The sequence below is a fragment of the Natrix helvetica genome (assembly GCF_964273705.1).
Source record: "Natrix helvetica genome assembly, chromosome: 2".
Lineage (NCBI taxonomy): Eukaryota > Metazoa > Chordata > Lepidosauria > Squamata > Natricidae > Natrix > Natrix helvetica.
In genome coordinates, this window is record NC_138552.1 from 233,322,001 (window position 1) to 233,340,240 (window position 18,240).

Genomic DNA, 18,240 nt, shown 5'->3' on the forward strand with positions numbered 1-18,240 from the left:
CTGATCCTATTCTGTGCTTCATGAAGCTCAGGCTATATTAAGAAGAAATGGAAGCAGAAAAAGCTATGTTAGGAACATACTACACATATGTTATTGCGATTTGGGGGAGCTTTTTGAAAAAAAAATGTTTCCTTGTCACAAATTGTTTGTATACTGAAGTTCTCTCCGAGGTTTCCCTAGCTACAATATATGAATATTGGTGTGCAAAACTTTTATGATTTGTACCACAGTCTACCTGACCTTGGCTTTCTCTCTACACCAGGAAGGATCATTGCCAATCCCAGTTTGCTAGTCAGAGAACTGCTAGTCAGAGAACTGATCTTCCCTTTGTTTCCAGAAGCTTCTATGTGTTCAAACACTAAGTAATGCCATTTCTAAATTATCTGTTCTGATTCAACAACTTATTTTATTTGAGTAAGAACTATCAAGGGTTAGAGAGAAGTGTCAAGCATAACCAAGGGTGGCTTCTCTCAGTCCTTTGAGGTAGCCCAGATCTCTGGCAAATCTGAAAGCAGACCCCCCCCTTTTAACTTTCTAGAAAACTAGGTCCCTTCTGAGATGCTTTCTCCACCTCATCTCTCCTTTAGACTCAGATTTCTCTTGTCAGATTGTTGTCTAAGCTTTGGCTCTTCCTTCTGATTCCCAATGTTTTTCTCACAGCCTATTATAGTTTCTCTGTTATCACCGAGAACCACCATAATCCCTTAGATAACTTGCCCTGCTCCCCATTTGCTTTCTTTTACCATAACAGCTTAGGTTGTGCGTCATATTCTGGCAAAATTTGTACTGTGAAATCTTTCAGATCTATGGCCTTGAAGTCTCAGAATTCTCCCTCCAGCATGACTATTTCTAAGAATCCTGGGAATTGAAGCCCACATGCCTAGGTGGTACTAAAATTAAAATTATGATGGAAAGAAATGTTAGGAAAAGATCTTTGGATTCTAAAATGGATTTCAAATTGAGAACTGGTTGGCATTCCTGGCAACAAAGAAGTGGAGGAAACCTTTGCTTTTCAAATACAGACACTCAATAGGCTAAATAAATAAATAATTCTAATGAAATATCTGTAATGGTTGTACAGCTTCAAAATTCTACTCTGTCAAGCAATTGGTACTTTTGGGGTCATCAGACTTAATTCACATTTACCTGTGATTTTAAGAAATATTGTTACTTTTCATTCTTATACATTTATCACTTTTTCTTATAATTAAATACTACAAGACAGAGAAAAATATATTTCTGTGGAGGTGCTCTGAGCACCTAGAAAATGGTGCAGGAACCAAAGTCTGGCTCCTTCAAAATGATAAATATACAGCATTTGGCATTATAACAAATCAGTGAAAGTGATCAAAGTTTAAAAAGGGGGAAAGCCAAGGAAGAAGAGGCTTTACAAGTTCTAGTATCACTTGTTTTGACAAGTTCTCCAATGGTGTAAAGATGTTAATCATCTTCTTATCTGCACTATCATTTAAGTTTGCAAGAAATATAGAAGAAAATATAACTGTCTATGTATTGCACATAGACAATTGTAATGGGGTACTGGGGTTATTCCTGCATGGTTTTTTTTTGTGAGGGGAGGAATAAATCTCACTGAAAGGAGAAGCTTTTATTTCTAGGTACATATTAATGCTCACATGACTTACTGTCTAAAAATTAATTTGCCCAGAAAACAGCACTTTTTTATCTGGATGTAATTTAAATATACATACACAGTCCTTATCAGATAGAACTTCTGCCAGCTAGCAATTATTCATCAAGACGTGTTAGGTTAAAAGTTCAATACTGATGCTGAATTGCTGTCTCAGAATCCAGATCTGCTTGCGTAGTACTGAGGTTCCAGAGTCATTAAACCCACATTTAATGGGTCCAAAAGGCAGAATGAAAATGAAAACAGTTCATTGAATTATTGTGCTTGACCTTTCTATAACATTTCGACTTCCGGTGGGAATACAAATTCCTCATTTGTATTCCTCATTGGGAGTTCCAGAAATTCCCAAGTACCCTAGCTATTAATTTCATTGTGGTAAGTGCCTACTCTTTAAATTAATGGATCTGTAAACCTATCCCTTCCAAAGCATTAAAAGTACTCATATCTAGGAGTAAAGTACATTGACTTTACATTTACACTGCTCATCTATGCTTGTTACAGCTATGTTATTGAGGTATGCAGTTATACTGAGTTTCACCTAGGTATTGTGTGTAACTAGCATTTCTAATCTGATGAAAAGAAGGACTAGGGATGACATGATAGCAGTGTTTCAATATGTCAGGGGCTTCCATAAAGAAGAGGGAGTCAAGCTATTCTCCAAAGCACCTGAGGGTAGGTCAAGGAGCAATGGGTGTAAACTATTCAAGGAGAGAAGCAACTTAGAACTAAGGAGAAATTTCCTGACAGGACAATTAATCAGTGGAACAACTTGCCTCCAGAAGTTGTAAATGCTCCAACACTGGAAGTTTTTAAAAAGAGATTAGATAACCATTTGTCTGAAGTGGTGTGTTTCCTGCCTAAGTAGGGGATTGGGCTAGAAGACCGCCAATCAGAGGTGGTATTTAGCAGGCTCTAACCAGTTCTGAAGAACCGGTAGTGGAAATTTTGAATAGTTTAGAGAACTGGTAAATGCCACCTTTGACTGGCCCCATCCCCATCTATTCTCTGCCTCCCAAGTCCCAGCTGATCAAGAGGGAATAGGGATTTTGCAGTAACCTTCCTTTGGAGTGGGGAGGGAATGGAGATTTTAGAGTATCCTTTCCCTGCCATGCCCACCAAGCCATGCCTACCAAGCCACGCCCACTACATCCACCAAAGCCACGCCCACAGAATTGGTAGTAAAATTTTTGAATCCCACCACTGCCTCCAATGTCCCTTCCAACTCTGTTATTCTATAGTGGAGCATGCTTTTTTAAAAAAAGATTCTACTAGCATAATGGAGTAAATGAGAAAAATAAAATGTTTCATTTAGTTTAGGCAACAGATAGAAAAGCACAATAAAATGAATACTATTTTATACCCAATTCCACTTTTTAAGTAATTTTAGATAAGTTACATTTTCTCTCCTTCAGTTGGAAACAAGTTTCTCATTCATCTGTAAATGTAATGCTTACTCTGTGAATGTTTGAGCAAAAATAAAACTCTGCAATGATAAATTTGTTAATCATTACTATTCCCCTTGCCTAAGGAAAAGCTAAATGTTTCCTTGTCCAGTCATGTCTGACTCTAGGGGGTGGTGTACACCTCTGTTTCTTGGCAGAGGGAGCCAGAGTTGCCCAAAGACAACTGTAGTCATGTGGCCACATGGCTATACAGTAAAGGCACATGGAATGCTGCTACCTTAAAAGTGGTACCTATTAATCTATTTGCATTTGCATGCTTTCAAACTGCTAGGTGGGCGGGAGCTGGAGCAAGTAATGGGAGCTTGCCCCATTGTACAAAACTCGGGTCTCAAACTTGGGTTGTCAGCTCTCCAATTGACAATCTCTGCATCTTTAAGTGCTGAGCTATTGCTTCCCCTTCACCCAAGAATAATAATATTTAATAAGCTAATTCTTGAGGTATGTTTTTTAATATTGCGGATGGGTTAAGGCTTTGACCCTAAATTGGGATCTGCAAGTCTTTTTTGACAAAAGTTTCTGTTTCTGTGTTTCCCACAATTTATCAGGTGCTGTTTCTAAGCAGACTCCCAACTTTGAAATTTCAAGTTTTCATGAAATTTGGCAACAATTAAACAACCATAACATTGACTAGATGCATGAGTAACATGAGATGTTCATGAACTCTGCAAATTTTCTCATGTTTCTCTGGGAATACATTCCATTCATTTTAGTGAATCAGCTTCTGAGAATAGACACAAAGAGTAGCATGCCTCATTTACAAACAAAACCATTTCCCAAGCAACTCTCTGATGTCTTAGCAGTATTTTTGGATGCTTCATTTTTAAACTGGAGGCAACAAAGGAGAAGATGTGAAAATATAATATCTTTAGTATTTCTGAACTAGGGAATCCTTTTATATAGGCTTCATTTCAAAATGGAAAAATCAGGACAGCTGGAGAGTAGCTAAACTGGCCCAAACATCCAAGCAAACGTTTTAATCCATTATTTGCACAAAAGGATTTGGCATTTTGGTGATGTAATATATTCAGAGCCCCACCCCAATTTCCATGCCAGTGTAGCTCTTTCAGACAGAGAAACCTTAGATGCAAATGTCCAATTAGATTGGTGAATCCTGTTCTCATTGTGTTCTTTGCCTCTGGTCTTCTGTGGGAAGGAAACTCTATATGTTTGACAGTGGGCACCAAGTTGTGAGACATATACCCATGCACTCATTAATTAGGCTGACAAACCTGGGGACAATAGGTTGAACATCATTTGCATAATTGCGACTATGGGAACTTGGTAACTAATTATTTGTAGAAATGATTAACCCAGGACTTTCCCCGCATTTAATTATATCTTAATTCTTGAAGAGTACCTGGATAAATCCCTGCAGTTTTCTTGACAAAGTTTATTCCAGAAGTGTTGCCTCCTTCTTAGGGCTGAGAGAGATTGACTGACCCAAGGTCACCCAACTTCATGCCTAAAATGAAACTAGAACTCATAGCTTGAACTCATAAAGCAAATTTCAGTCACTTTTAGCACAGCTAAAGAGAAAATTAATATGGAGATGCTTTTTTTCTGATCAAGCTTGTTGTGGAAGGGGAGATACAATGGTGGGTTGCAGGTGGTACGCCCCGGTACGCGCGTACTGGAGCCAGCCCAGAGCACTGGATACCGTTCCGGTATGGTGCTCCGGAGGGCCCACCCATCCGCCTGAGCTCCTTACCGGTATTTAAAGGCTTCTGCGCTGGTGCATGGTGTGTACAGCGCCTGCGTGACACTCCGCAGAGCAGCTGAAGCATTGCAGAGGTGCTAAGATGCATGTGTGCGCTGTGCACATGTGTGTGCGCATTGCGCGCATCCATGAGGACGCTGCCGGCCCCGTTCCAACCATACCAGTTGGAACGGAATTTGAAGCCCACCACTGGGCTTGATACCACCACTGATATCACTACATTCAATTGGTTGTGTTTGGACACCAGGCCAAGTGACTTTCAAATGAACATGTACACTCTTGTCAGAGGAAGAGGACGTTGCTATAATTAAGGTTTCTGGCAGAAATCCAGATTCTACTGCCTGACCTGGACCAGCCTATTGACTTAGCTGGATGGGAAATAACAGGCTGAGGAAGGGTGGAAATGAGACATCAAGGCGTTACAAGGAATCGCTACATGTTTGTAAAAAATATACAAAAAATTGGAAAGCCAAGAACAGTTCAGAAGAAGCCTGGGTATAAGATAAACATAGTTTTCAGGAGGGAATTCCTGATGGTTATCTTGGTACACAATTTCCTAGAGATATAAAATATGACAGCCTTGCTATCTTTGGTTTGTTCCTGAATAAACCCCTCCCTCTTGAACAATGTTTACTATCTTGGCAGGAAGTTTTAAATAATGGGATTTTTTTTGTCAAAATTAGTTTTCACAAATTAGATACTTTGATGTTTTTTCATCACTGTGAACAACATAGAATACCCTCCCCCATTCCCAATCAAAATAAAGCAGTACTTTAACCTCTTGCCCTCTTATCCAGAAATTTGTTCAGGCATTCTTAGAATACCTGTTACTAATTGCTATCCTGATATTATTTTGCAATAATATGTTCTTGAGAAAATGCGTGATTTGCAAAAGGATGAGGATAATGAAAGAAGGCTGCCAGGAAGGCTGGCAAAAGGAAGCTATGTGTATGAAAGGTGTGCAAAAGATGTTATGCTCTGAATGCCCCATTTCAAAGCTGGACCACTTTAGGCAGTTGTGGAGTAGCCTGTTTCAAGATCAGAAGTGGATATCCTGACATTGGAATATACATCTACATTCACACTCATTCCTGCAACCACCCTGTACTTAAATGGAAGGGTAATGAAGGAAGCTTTGAGTCCTGAGAGAATAGCTTAACCATCATGCCACTTTCAATGCACATGTTTTGGGAAGATTTAAATCAATTAGTCCAAACACTTGCTTGATTCCCCCCCCCCCCCACATTGAAGTAAGCTCCTTTGATCAAACATTCTGGGCTTTTTTTCACAGTGGCCAACAGGAAGACATGAGAGAATCAACTGCCCTGTGTCACTGTTGCATAACCATTTTTAATTCCATGTAGATTTCCTCTGAACTTAATTGTAGTGCCAGAGGAACAGCAATAAAATCCATATAAATCACATCATCATAAACAAATGCATTAACAAGTGCAGTCATCCAAAAGCAGCAAAACCTAGACCTGGCTTTGCTAGAGATTTAGCAGAGCCACAGAGATAAAATGCAACATGGGATAGAAATATAAGGATTAAAATTCGGAATGATTAAGAATGTTGTTGTCTGTCATCCAGACATTAAGGAGACTCCTCAATAGAAAGTCTGCTGGTAAGTAATTAGTACCTGCCTTATCTTAACAGGCAAGATTTCTCAGAGCAGGACCTCTGAGAATTTTTAGGATTGGAGAGGAAGGAAGAAATATTACTTAAGCTAGTATTGCTGCCAAATCATAAGGACTTGAATCTGTCCCAGAAATTACAATAATTTGGAGCTAGTTAATTAGATACAATCACTGTAATTATGGAGAGCTTTCTCCAACATGATGATTATGATGATGTGAGCTGATGGCCATTGTCATTTCTTGTCTAGAGTATCAATACCACTTCCTTGATTCCTTGTATTTTGCTTAAGAGATGAGGCACTAAAGATGTTCTGAGCTAAGTGACAGCATTTGTAAGGCAAGAGTTGGATGGTCCAAAGCTGCTGCATTAATTGGACAAAAGTCTGTAAATGCTGCTATCAAACAAAGCAAAATTGGACTTGTGTCCCATTTTGACCTTTCCTTAATGAGATTAGGGGCAATTCTCATGAAATGAATGTGTAATATAAATTGGTGAAAAAGAAAAAAAAATGCGTTTTTTCACTAGCTTTGTAAAGTAATATTTGTGATACACCTACCCTTCTCTCTTGCTTACAAATATATTCCTTTCTTTCAGTGGATTTACCTAATTTTAAAATTCACTATTTTGTTGAATGTGAGCTTTATGAGCAATTGTGATATATGAATTAATATCTCAAGGAATAAGCATTAGAGGTATGATAATGACTTGTAGAAATAATGGCAAAAGACTATGTGATGTGTGTGTGTGTGTGTGTGTGTGTGTGTGTGTCTGTGTCTGTCTGTCTGTCTGTCTGTCTATCTATCTATCTATCTATCTATCTATCTATCTATCTATCTATCTATCTATCTATTTATCTATCAGTGGTGGGTTTCAAATCCCATTCCAACCGGCAGAGCGTTGCAAGGCGCTGTACGCACCATGCACCTGCACAGAAGCCTTTAAACACTGGTAAGGAGCTCGGGCAGGTGGGTGGCCCCTCCGGAGCATCGTACCGAAACGGTATCAGGTGCTCCGGGCTGGCTGTGGTACGCATGCATACCACCTGCAACCCACCCCTGATTTTATGTATGTATGTATGTATGTATGTATGTATGTATGTATGTATGTATGTATGTATGTATGTATGTATGTCAAGCTATTTAGCTCTCATCAGCTAGCCAAATCCCAGTAAGGGTATGGCTAGCTGATGAAAGCTAAATAGCTTGAAATAGATCTATACTAGTCTCCCTTTATTTATTTATCAGCACAAATACAACAAACATATGCACACACACACACACACACACATACACACATACATACATACTCACACTCATACACACACACACACACACACACACAGCCATTTTCCTGTAACTCTGAAAATTTAGGAGATTCTAAAAGTATGAATTATGATTGCTGCAATCTATACAGACTGTGTTTGCAAATTTTCAGTAATGTTCCTCATTCTGTGATTTCATCAGTGGACTCTGTTTTTATAAACTCCAGACACAATTCTATGCCTAGGCTCAAGACGTTAGAATTTTCCCTGTATAGAGAATGCTGCTTCCAAATGTGGTGGTGGGCTGGATTGTGGAAAATTTTACAGCTTCTAAATATAGATTCTACAATGAATACATTAAACCTTTTACTGCTTTGCTGTTGGATAATTGCAATGCTTGCAGGTCATCTGTAGTTTTTCTCCAACACCTGGTCAGGAAAGTATTGCAATAGAACTAACTAGCTGTTATAACTATTTTATATTGTTATGTTTGTCTTGTTTTTGTTGTTGTTGTTGTCTTTTCTTTTTCTGTTTTTAAAGGCAATTTTTTTTTAAATAAAAACTATTTTTTAAAAAAGAACTAACTAGCTGCAAGAAACTCATTTAACAGGGTTTTTGCCATGGCCATACTGTTGCCTTTGATTTAATCATAGAAATGGATGTAAGGTTTTGTAAATGTAGCTGTTTAGAATAACAGACCTGTCATTAGTTTGCCTGCTAGAAATTACCCTTTGCTCTTTAAAAATAGGTTGCTAAGGCCTTTTTATTACCAAGCAGCAAGGAGGCAATTGGACAGCCCTAATTTTTTCTGTGGTTACTTGGAATGGTTAATGAAAAAAAAATAAGTTTATTCCTCATGACAGTGATTTCAAATTATAGAAATTGGAGTTTTGAGATTGTGAGCTAGGAAATTTCTCAACTCATTCTGTGTAACTCTTGCAGTTTGTGAATACATCCAGGTGGCCAAGTATCAAGCAATTCATCCTATCTGAATGATTTTATGTACTGCAGTATCTGTTTGATTACTAAGCTACTACCTGCCCGTTGAGGAGGAATTGTTTATCTGTTCAGCAGATCTGAAGGTCGTTTTGATGCAAAATAGGAAAATAAATTTTAGGCTGGATCAACAGAAGGATAATTCTACATTATGGAAAAAAAATCCACTTTATTCTGCTTTGGTCAAAGCCAGCTCCAAAACTGTGTTGTCTCTGGTTACCCTCTTTTAAAAGGAGCCAGAGAGATTGGAACAATTCAGAAAAAAAAAACAAAGGATGATCAGGGACTAAAAACTAAGCGCTATGAAGTGAATGAAGGAGCTCTGTATAGATTTAGCTTTGAGAAAAAGTTACAGGAGGAATACAATAGCACTTTTTAAATCTGTGAAAGGATATCACACAGAAGAAGATCAAAACCAATTTTCTTTTATTTTAAGTATAGGACATGATTTAATGAATTGAATTTACAGAAAGTTAGATTTTAGTTAAAAGTAAAACAAAACTTCCTAGAAGTATAAGTGGCCAAATAGAAAATCCAATTATCTAGAGAGATGATATCTTTTCCTCTGTGTTGGATATATTCAAGTAGAAGCTGGATAATTATCTTGTCAGCTATGGTTTAATTTGCATGCATCCATTGAGCAGGAAATTGAATTTGGTGGCTCCCAACTCTATAATGCTGCTTTCGACTTCTATGAATATTTCTGAGGAATAAATACCATGTATATAGTTTGTTCACCTGAGGTACTGACCATGGTGCTGTTTTTGGACACTTAGTTAATTACTGTAACAGGCAGAAAGTATCATAAAGCTGGACTGAGAACATATTGCAGGGGTTTCCAACCTTAGCAAGTTTAAGACTTGTGGATTTCAATTCCTAGAATTCCATAGCCAGCCATGCTAGGAGTAGAAATCCACAGGTTTTATAGTTGCCATGACTGGACATCCTTGGCATACAGGCTGAAGAGTCCAATCTTCTGTTTTATGCAGTAATCCAAAGTAAAGCAAAGTAGAATATCTGCTTGTAATATGCTGATGTGTGGAATTAAGCAAAGCGAAATAAAATTAATAAAGAGTTAAGTATTACTACTGGATGAGAAAAAACCACTCAATTTTATACCAGATTAGTGTATTATGGCAAAGCAGCCTTGTCCAATCTGATGCTCTCATAAATGTTTAAAGAGTTTCCTTAATTCTTAATTCTCAACTGTAGCAAATGGTTTTGTTGGTGGGGAATTTTGGGTCTTGTGGTCTTGACATAGTTATACAACATTAGTTTGGGAAAGATTGAGCATATTAGCTAATGTTTCTGTCACATTTAATATTAAAAAAGTTCTTGGAAGTGAGATCTTGATCTGTTTTCCCTGAAGTCTGGAAATGTGCACAGCCATTGCTTGCTAGTCATTCTGATTTACAGAATAACAGAATAACAGAGTTGGAAGGGTCCTGGGAGGTCTTCTAGTCTAACCCCCTGCTCTAGCAGGAAACTCTATACCATTTCAGACAAGTTGTTGTTCAATCTCTTCTTGAAAATTTCTAGTGTTGGAGCATTCACAGCTTCTGGAGACAAGGCATTCCACTGATTAATTCTAACTGTCAGGAAATTTCTCCTTAGTTCTAGGTTCTGATTAATTTTCATCCATTGCTTCTTGTCCGGCCTTGAGGTGCTTTGGAGAATAGGTTGACCCCTCCCCCTCTTCTTTGTGGCAGTCCCTTAAAACATTGCTATTCGAATTTCATGTCTTTCTCTTCAACTCTGTGTTTTATGCTTTTACATAATAATAAAAACAAAGGCATAGTAATTTGCTTCTCTGGGGCTGTTTCAAAGTGGGTGATCTCGCATGAAATCTTTTGCATTCATAAGAAGTGGGCTTAATAGTCACTGCTAATTCTGGGGATGCCAATTTTCCCTTTGGGCAAAAATAAAGTTACATTTTTAGATTCATAGAATTTAACCCCTTTCTTTACTTTTCTTAAATCAGTCAGAAAGGTTTCACTAATATGAAAGGGAACTATAAAACAGATTAAGAAGAAACATCAGGAACCAAACAAAGATATTTCAATGGTCTTGGGTGTTTTAAAGGGTTAGGGCGGCGTATTTGGACTTTGCTGAGTGCAGCTTATTCAATGTTGTAACTTAGTTCTACAGCTACCATTGGAAAAGGTAATGTTTCTAGGGCACGTGCTTGGTCTCCACAAGGGCACAAGGCAGCCTTGTTCATGCAAATAAACAACACAGTGTGTCTTAGGGCTGATTAAAGTGAATCGGTTACAGCAGCCTGTTGGACAAAACTCAGCTGTTGATGTAGCACTGAGTGGTTCTGTTCACCTGCCACCTTGTTCCCTTCTGCTCCAAGGAGCCAGTGTTTTGAAAGACAGCTTTAATTATTTACACTCAAAATGTAGTTTATTCTGCAGATCAAATGAAAAGGATGAAATGCTTAGGGGTGGGAGGAATAGCACAAATAAACTCCAAGCTGCTGGACAACTAGTCCCTTAAAAGGACAAAATATGCAGGATCATGTGGACTGCACAGATCCTTCCTTTCAGACTCCTGGCAGGAGACTTCCTGTTTGGATGTAGGACTCTCAGTCTGTGCAGTGTGCTAAGATCTAAGCATTTTCCCCTCCTTGGCTTTCTGTAGGCAATTCAGACTTCTCATTCAAGAAACCTTTCAAGCACACAGTTGCTCTCAGAATGTAAATGGGAAAAGATATATTAGATGGCTATGCTGCCATCCAGCCTGCGAGTATCAGCCCTTAGACTTATGTAAAGCCATAGGTCTACTCAGAATTCCTGCAGGATATTGATTAACTGGTGGCTAGCTGACCCAACAATGTGTATTGATTAACTGGTGGCCAGTTAACCCAATGTGTTGCTGTTAATTAAGCATGATAGACTATGGTAAACTAGGCATTAATTTCTGCTAATTTCTTGTGTTCTGTTGCCAAGGGCAAGTTGATGGCAAGGAGGAAAGCATTTCTGAAGCACCTCCAAATTCTAAAGAACTATAATTCTTAGCATTTGCTACCTTGGCTGCATTATTGGGGACTGGCTGATGATGTTTTTCCACTGTTTTTCAATGAAATTCCACAGGGCTCTTGTCTCTGGGAATTAAGAGTTAGTAATTGAGAGAGGTACACTACTCTGGAGGTTGCTTTTGGATTTGGAAAGACACTATCTCTTTCTGCATACTTTGTGCACCATCTTTGACAGTATTTATTACTGTTGTTATTTTTTGCTTTATTATTTTAATGTGCAGTAGTTTTAATGTTTGCAAGCCATCCAGAGTCACCCAGTCACCCAAGTCACCCAGGAGAGATGCATAGCATCTACATTTAATAAACAAACAAAATTAATAAATAATTTGTAATTGACATTGGTTGGCTTACAGTTGATTTATTTGACTCATTAGTGAATTACAGGACAAGATTTGACGTACATATCTGTGGCAGAGGGGAGTTCCTACCAGTTCGGCCCGGTTTGGCTGAACTGGTAGTGACAAGCCATTGACGTGCCAGCCTGGGTCGCAGAACCGGCAGAGACCCAGGCTGGCCACACCCCAAACCAGTTCCCCTGTCACTGCTGTTGCCACCACCATCTTTTTTTAGTTCTGCACATGCGCAAAACAATTTCAATTGAACTGTGCATGTGCGCACACCATGCATCCAGTGCACTCAAAGCACGGTTCACGAGCAAACTGGCTGAAATCCACCCCTGATCTGTGGCCCTTATCATGGAAAGCAATGCCAACGACTATTTAGGGTAAACCAGTTAGTTGTTTCTGTCTATATTTTACCAAAATTAAATTCTGGTAAACCACTGAAATTGTCTTGACACTCCATAGGTGTCCATTTGGTGTCAAATTGGCTTGACACTCCATAGTCCAATTCAAAGGCTTACCCGGTCTAGGCTTGGCCTCCCCTTTTGACTTTAGGAGATTTGTAATGGGCAGAGCAATGCTGGCGAACGAGGGGATAAATTGACGATAAAAATTTGCAAATCCCAAAAAACTTTGTAATTGTTTGAGGATGCGAGAAGGTGCCCATTCAGTTACAGCCTGGACTTTCACTGGGTCCATCTCAATGCCCTTGTGGGATATGCGGTAGCCCAAGTAATAAATTTTCTCTTGATGAAATTCACATTTAGACAATTTGGCATAAGGTTCTGCGGCCCGGAGTTTCTTCAGTAATGATTGTACTAAAGTCAGATGTTCATCACGTGTTTCCGTGTATATAAGGATGTCGTCAAGGTAGACTATCACGCCCTTGTACAAGTGTTCATGTAAAACTTCATTTATTAATTGTATGCAAACAGCTGGCACCTCCTTTAGGCCAAATGGGAGTACTCTGAATTGAAAACACCCGAGTGGGCAGTTGAAAGCAGTTTTCCATTCATCTCCCTCTTTGATTCTGACTCTGTACTAGGCCTCTCTTAGGTCCAATTTTGTGAAGATCTTTCCTTTACCCAATTGGGCCAACATATCCTTCATCAGAGGGAGAGGGTATACATTTTCCACGCACACACTATTAAGATTCTTGTAGTTAACAGAGAGACAAAAGGAGCCATCTTTCTTTTCTCTAAACAACAGAGGGGTGGCCACACATGGCCTAGCTGGTTCAATAAACCCCCTTTTCAATTTTTTGTCAATAAACTTCCGTAATTCCTCCATTTCGTGTGGGGTCATTGAGTAAATCTGGGGTTTTGGAAGCTTTACTCCTGGGAGGATCTCAATGCTGCAATCCGTCGCGTGGTGAGGGGGGTAATTTATCAGAGGATTTTTCACTGAAAATGTTCCTCCCCATGTAGGCCCACACATTCTCTACACATTGGGACAAAATCCTAATAGTATTGCTTGGTTGGACCATGAAAGAGATGTACAGTGGATATTGTCAGCATACTGATTATAGCTTACTCCAAACCAGCAAATAGCCTCACCCAGCAGTTTTATATAGCTGTTAAACAAAATAGAGTGCTGTTTGAGTCAGACCACAAATGAGGGGCCAACAGACTCAGTCTCTTCCCCCCATCAATACCAACTGAGACCAAAATACAAAGGAAGGAGGAGAATCTTCTGCATCATACCTTTATTGTAAATCCTCTCGACCAATTCAGAAGGCACTAGAAAGGATGCACAGATATGGTGTCTTTTTCGTGTTTGATCAGACTCAGTGTTCCTCCAAAGATGTCCCAGGAATCTCTCCTGCACTATATTCTATTACCTCTGGCTACTTCTTGGCTAGATCATATACTTTTTTCTAATTTGTATCCATTTCTGGCACATATATTATATAGTTATTTTTCTGTCCCAAATGAATGAAACTGTTCTGGGTTAAACAAACAAACAAAACCAAACCAGAATTGATTCTCGGGGCTAAAAGCTGCTTAGTTTACTGCCTTATATTTTCCAGTAAGATACCCCAGAGAAAGTCTTACAAGATAGTGTTTGTTAGTCATTTTATTATTTAACATTCCCTGCACCTCTTTCAACCTCCCCCCCCAAAAAAAAGCTTGCTTAGATACTGTAGTTATCTGAAAGTATTCCATTTGTGGACCTTCATTTGGAGTCTTTATAATGTTTCTTTTTCTTTTTCTGCAGATCATGACTGTTAGATAGCATCCCATATCACAATGACTATGGCTCCCCGAAAACGGAGTCGTCATGCTTTGGGGTTTCTTTGCTGCTTTGGGCGGAGTGATCTGCCTGAAATCAACCTCAAGGACAATAACCCTCTGCAGTTCTTGGAGTTCTCAGTGCCAATCCCACCAGCTGAAGAATTGAATGCAAGGTTCTCTGAGCTTGTGGTAAGTATAGTTAATTTTCTGGAAGGAAATGTCTCAAATTTTATCTTGAGTATCTGTGTTGAAACTTCTCTGTTTAATATCTCTGAGTTAAAACTTGAAAGAAATTCCAACTTTCAACACACTCTGGGTATGTCTTGGCAGAAGAGTATGGAAACTGAATGGCATTAGAGGTAAAGGTACATACAAGTGTCACAGGTAAAGACACCTTTGTATAGATAGGAGTGGCAATCATCCAGACCTAATTTAATATAACATATGATATGAATCTGCCATTGTTAGTTATTCAGATTCACAAAGGTACTGATAATATGGAATTATTTGCTAACCTTTAAATTTGTGGAAAAATAAACACATTTACCCCAGACTTGAAGTTCTCTATGTGGGTTTTTTCAGGGCAGAAAATGTCATGACTACTGTATTCTGGACTGAATCTCAATGAAAAAAAAAGGCGCAGAGATTGATGACGGTGGTAGTCTGGAATAGAAACAAGGATTGTAGGATGCAGAATCTGCCTCCTAGGCTTCTGCTTGGAACAGATTGACAGTGGGCAGCTGCATTTGTATCGATTGGTTGTGCTGGGGTTTTAATTGAATCAGAAAATTTAATCAGAAAATGAAGTAGTGTAAACCAGTGACCTGGAAATGTTTGAAAGAGTTGTGTACATTTTTATTACCAGTTCAACTCTGCAACCCACCATTGTGCAAAGGCATGTAAGTACTTTCATTTGACAGCATTGTAACTTTGAATAGTTACATAGTGCTTGAATGAGTGGCGTTAAATGAGGGCTACCTGTCAAAGTTTGGCTGATATTTGCCATTTGCTTTGTAGAAAATATACTACAATGCTTTTGGATTTGATTCTACAAGCCATGATCATAGGATCACATTAAAACCTGGGTCAATCCTCTGCCTTTCTTTTTTCTAACAAAAAAAGCAGAGGATAAAATGCAGTCTTAACAACACTGATGTATTGTCATCAGTAAAAATATTTATTGTCCTTGGATGCTTTACCTGCTTTTTGGAAAAACATCTTGGCTACTTCTTGGTCATTGGTTGACTTGCTTTCTCTGTCTTCTTTCCTTCTTGAATTTATCCTTTTGACTCCCTCCAAATTGTTGGCACCTTTTTCAAAACATTCTTTGATGGACAATGGGCTCATAGTATGATTACTTTTCTTTCTACAGCCCAAGAAGCAAAAACCCCTCCAGGCTTTCTTGATTATATGTTCAGAACCATCCTAGAGTTTGATGAATGTTGTAAGCTTACCTCCTTTATTCAGGATTATTGCTATGGGGAAAATATGAGGCAGATCAGGCACTAGTCTTGCGTGGAACTGTTTATTTAGCATTTTCTGGATAAAATGGGTTTCCTAAATTTGTGTCACTTGCCTATGTCCTGTATGGAATTTTGAGACAACAGGTCATGTGATAGGAAATTAAACCATTGGAGATCTTTTCTGTATTTTTGTGCAAACATAGTGCTGCTTGGTATGAGATGAGTGGCCATAAAGATGACTGTCTCCAAGGAATATAAATCCTTCCTTTCCCCACCATCCAGTCAGAGCTGAAGAAGCTTCTTGGATGAGAAGCAAAACATCTTCAAAGAAAAACAAGATAGTCTAGTTGCCTCTTGAAAAAGCACCTTTGGGACAACCATGACTGAGAATCTCCATAGACATTACATTGTTGTGTGTATGGTTACATACAATCAGCTGAAAACAGGCATAGAAATAAAAAATAATGGCAACAATCATTAACATTATTCTAAGTACTTGGATAAGGATCTGCTCTTACAAACTGGGTCATAAATTCATCTTCATTAACCAGACTCTGTTGAACCATGTTTTGAGATTCCTTTGGGAAAGAGGAAAGTCAGAATGTAAAGAAAGTGTTTTATAACTGAATTAGTTTACTCTGCTTATCTAGGCCTTGCCTTAAGGTAGGTTCTCAGGTGGAAAGGAACTTCTTGAATTAGTGTTGACTTTCTTTTGGCCTTCTTGGAACAATGAAGAAAGGCCTCCCTATATATTAAAGGATGCTGGCAGGGTGTATCCATACCCCAACAGTTGTGAATCTGGCCCATGGCCATAATACTAGTGTGTCTTGGCTAGCTCCCCATTTTTCTCTGGCATGAATCACATCATTTGTAGTGAAGTAGTTTTGCAGTTGGTGGTCTGTGCAAAATGTGCCAAGCTGGTTGTATGTCTGCTGGCAGTGTGGGCTTTTCTAAGAGCATATGTTTTTCTTTGGGCAGATTTATTGACTGAAGAGGAAATAGGAGAATTTGGAAGATTTGCTCCCCTACCTCCTTTCCCTAAACTTTCAAGGTGTTATAAACTGCCATAATTCTATGGAATTCTGATGTGAGTTTTTCCAAGGCCTTCTGGAACATAATACAATAGGTGGCAACATTGTGGTTGATAACATCCTTTGATATTGCAGATTTTGCAAATTAAATGCAACATTTCCTTCGTATATTGAAACATGAAAGGAAAATACAAATCTTGCGGATTAAAGTTGTTGTATTAGAATGTATTGCCTTGTATTGTCATCCAGAAGTCAACATAGAAAAGCAAACAAAGCTTCTGGAGAAAGGGGCAATGGCAATAATAAAGAATAAAATCTAATTATAGACTATGGGATCAACTGCATTACAGCTCTACTCTGTTTACAGCATTTTTTTAAATGCAACCTTGGAAGTGCAATTACACAATAAATCTCTTCTAAAGTGGGGCATTGGCCAAACCATAATAAGTTTGTCAGGAATTCATCTTGATTTAGAACTTTTTGTCCAAGTTCTCTTTATTTTTGTTGTCTCTCATGTTGAAGTCAAGTTATTATTGTAAGTAACATGGGCTTCTTCTTTTACTTGTGCAATCTGTTCTGTAATTTATACAAAAGCCTAAACCATCCTCATAGACTTCTCATCTCTAATGTTTTAATTTAATTAATTAATTTTAATTAAGGCTTGATTGCAGAATGATACAGAACTAAGAAGATTAGAATTTTACTAGACATCCTGTGCTCCATTGGGACACTGTTTCAGAAATATTTCTTTACTGAAACAGAGAAACAGAATGGACCAAGGGCAGATTTAAAAAAAAACAGTGGTAGGAAGGGTAACTTCCAACTTCCTGCTGGCTTCTTCATTGAGTTTCTTGGTGGGAATCTGGCAAGGAACATTGGAAATCTTCCCTTCCTTTGCCTGTAGGCAGGAAAGTGGCTGCTGCTGGGTGGGAGAGGGAGCGAGGGATTACAGGACTGGCTGGGAAACTGTCATGAAACATTGAAAATGAAGATCATATGACCCCAGGAGCAGCAGTCAGCCACATTGAAGCAGATACCACTTCCACAAATTTCATTCCCTCTGGAGTCATGGGTCCTGGATTTTGAACACATTCTATAAGTTGGCTGATTTGAGATGCCTTAATTCAGTAATAGTTGCCCTTTGATGCAACATTTCATCCAGTTGATCATGGCAATAATAGCTTTGTTCATCAAATGTAGGCACCACCACTCCCACTGTCTAAGTGACTTTGGGCAGATAAATATTCATAAACTCATCTCAAAAACAAAATAAAACAGTTAAAACAAAATAAAAATGGAATGACAACAAATAATAGCAAGGACAAACAATAAGTTAAAAAGTTAATAAGTTACCCCCACTTTTTGGATAATATCTGGATAATTTTCATACTATATAGGATTAAGCATG

The 18,240-nt window shown here is 38.6% G+C and overlaps 1 protein-coding gene across 7 annotated transcripts in view; it reads left to right on the forward strand.

Moving 5' to 3' along the window:
- DAAM2 (dishevelled associated activator of morphogenesis 2) overlaps positions 1-18,240 on the forward strand; it is a 239,767-nt gene that overhangs the window by 94,279 nt on the left and 127,248 nt on the right. For all 7 annotated transcript variants that reach the window (XM_081940830.1, XM_081940828.1, XM_081940829.1 and 4 more), the window contains one exon: positions 14,322-14,527. In XM_081940830.1, coding sequence (XP_081796956.1) covers positions 14,354-14,527 — 174 coding nt within the window. In that variant the 5' untranslated portion in view covers positions 14,322-14,353. The remainder of the gene's footprint in view (positions 1-14,321; positions 14,528-18,240) is intronic.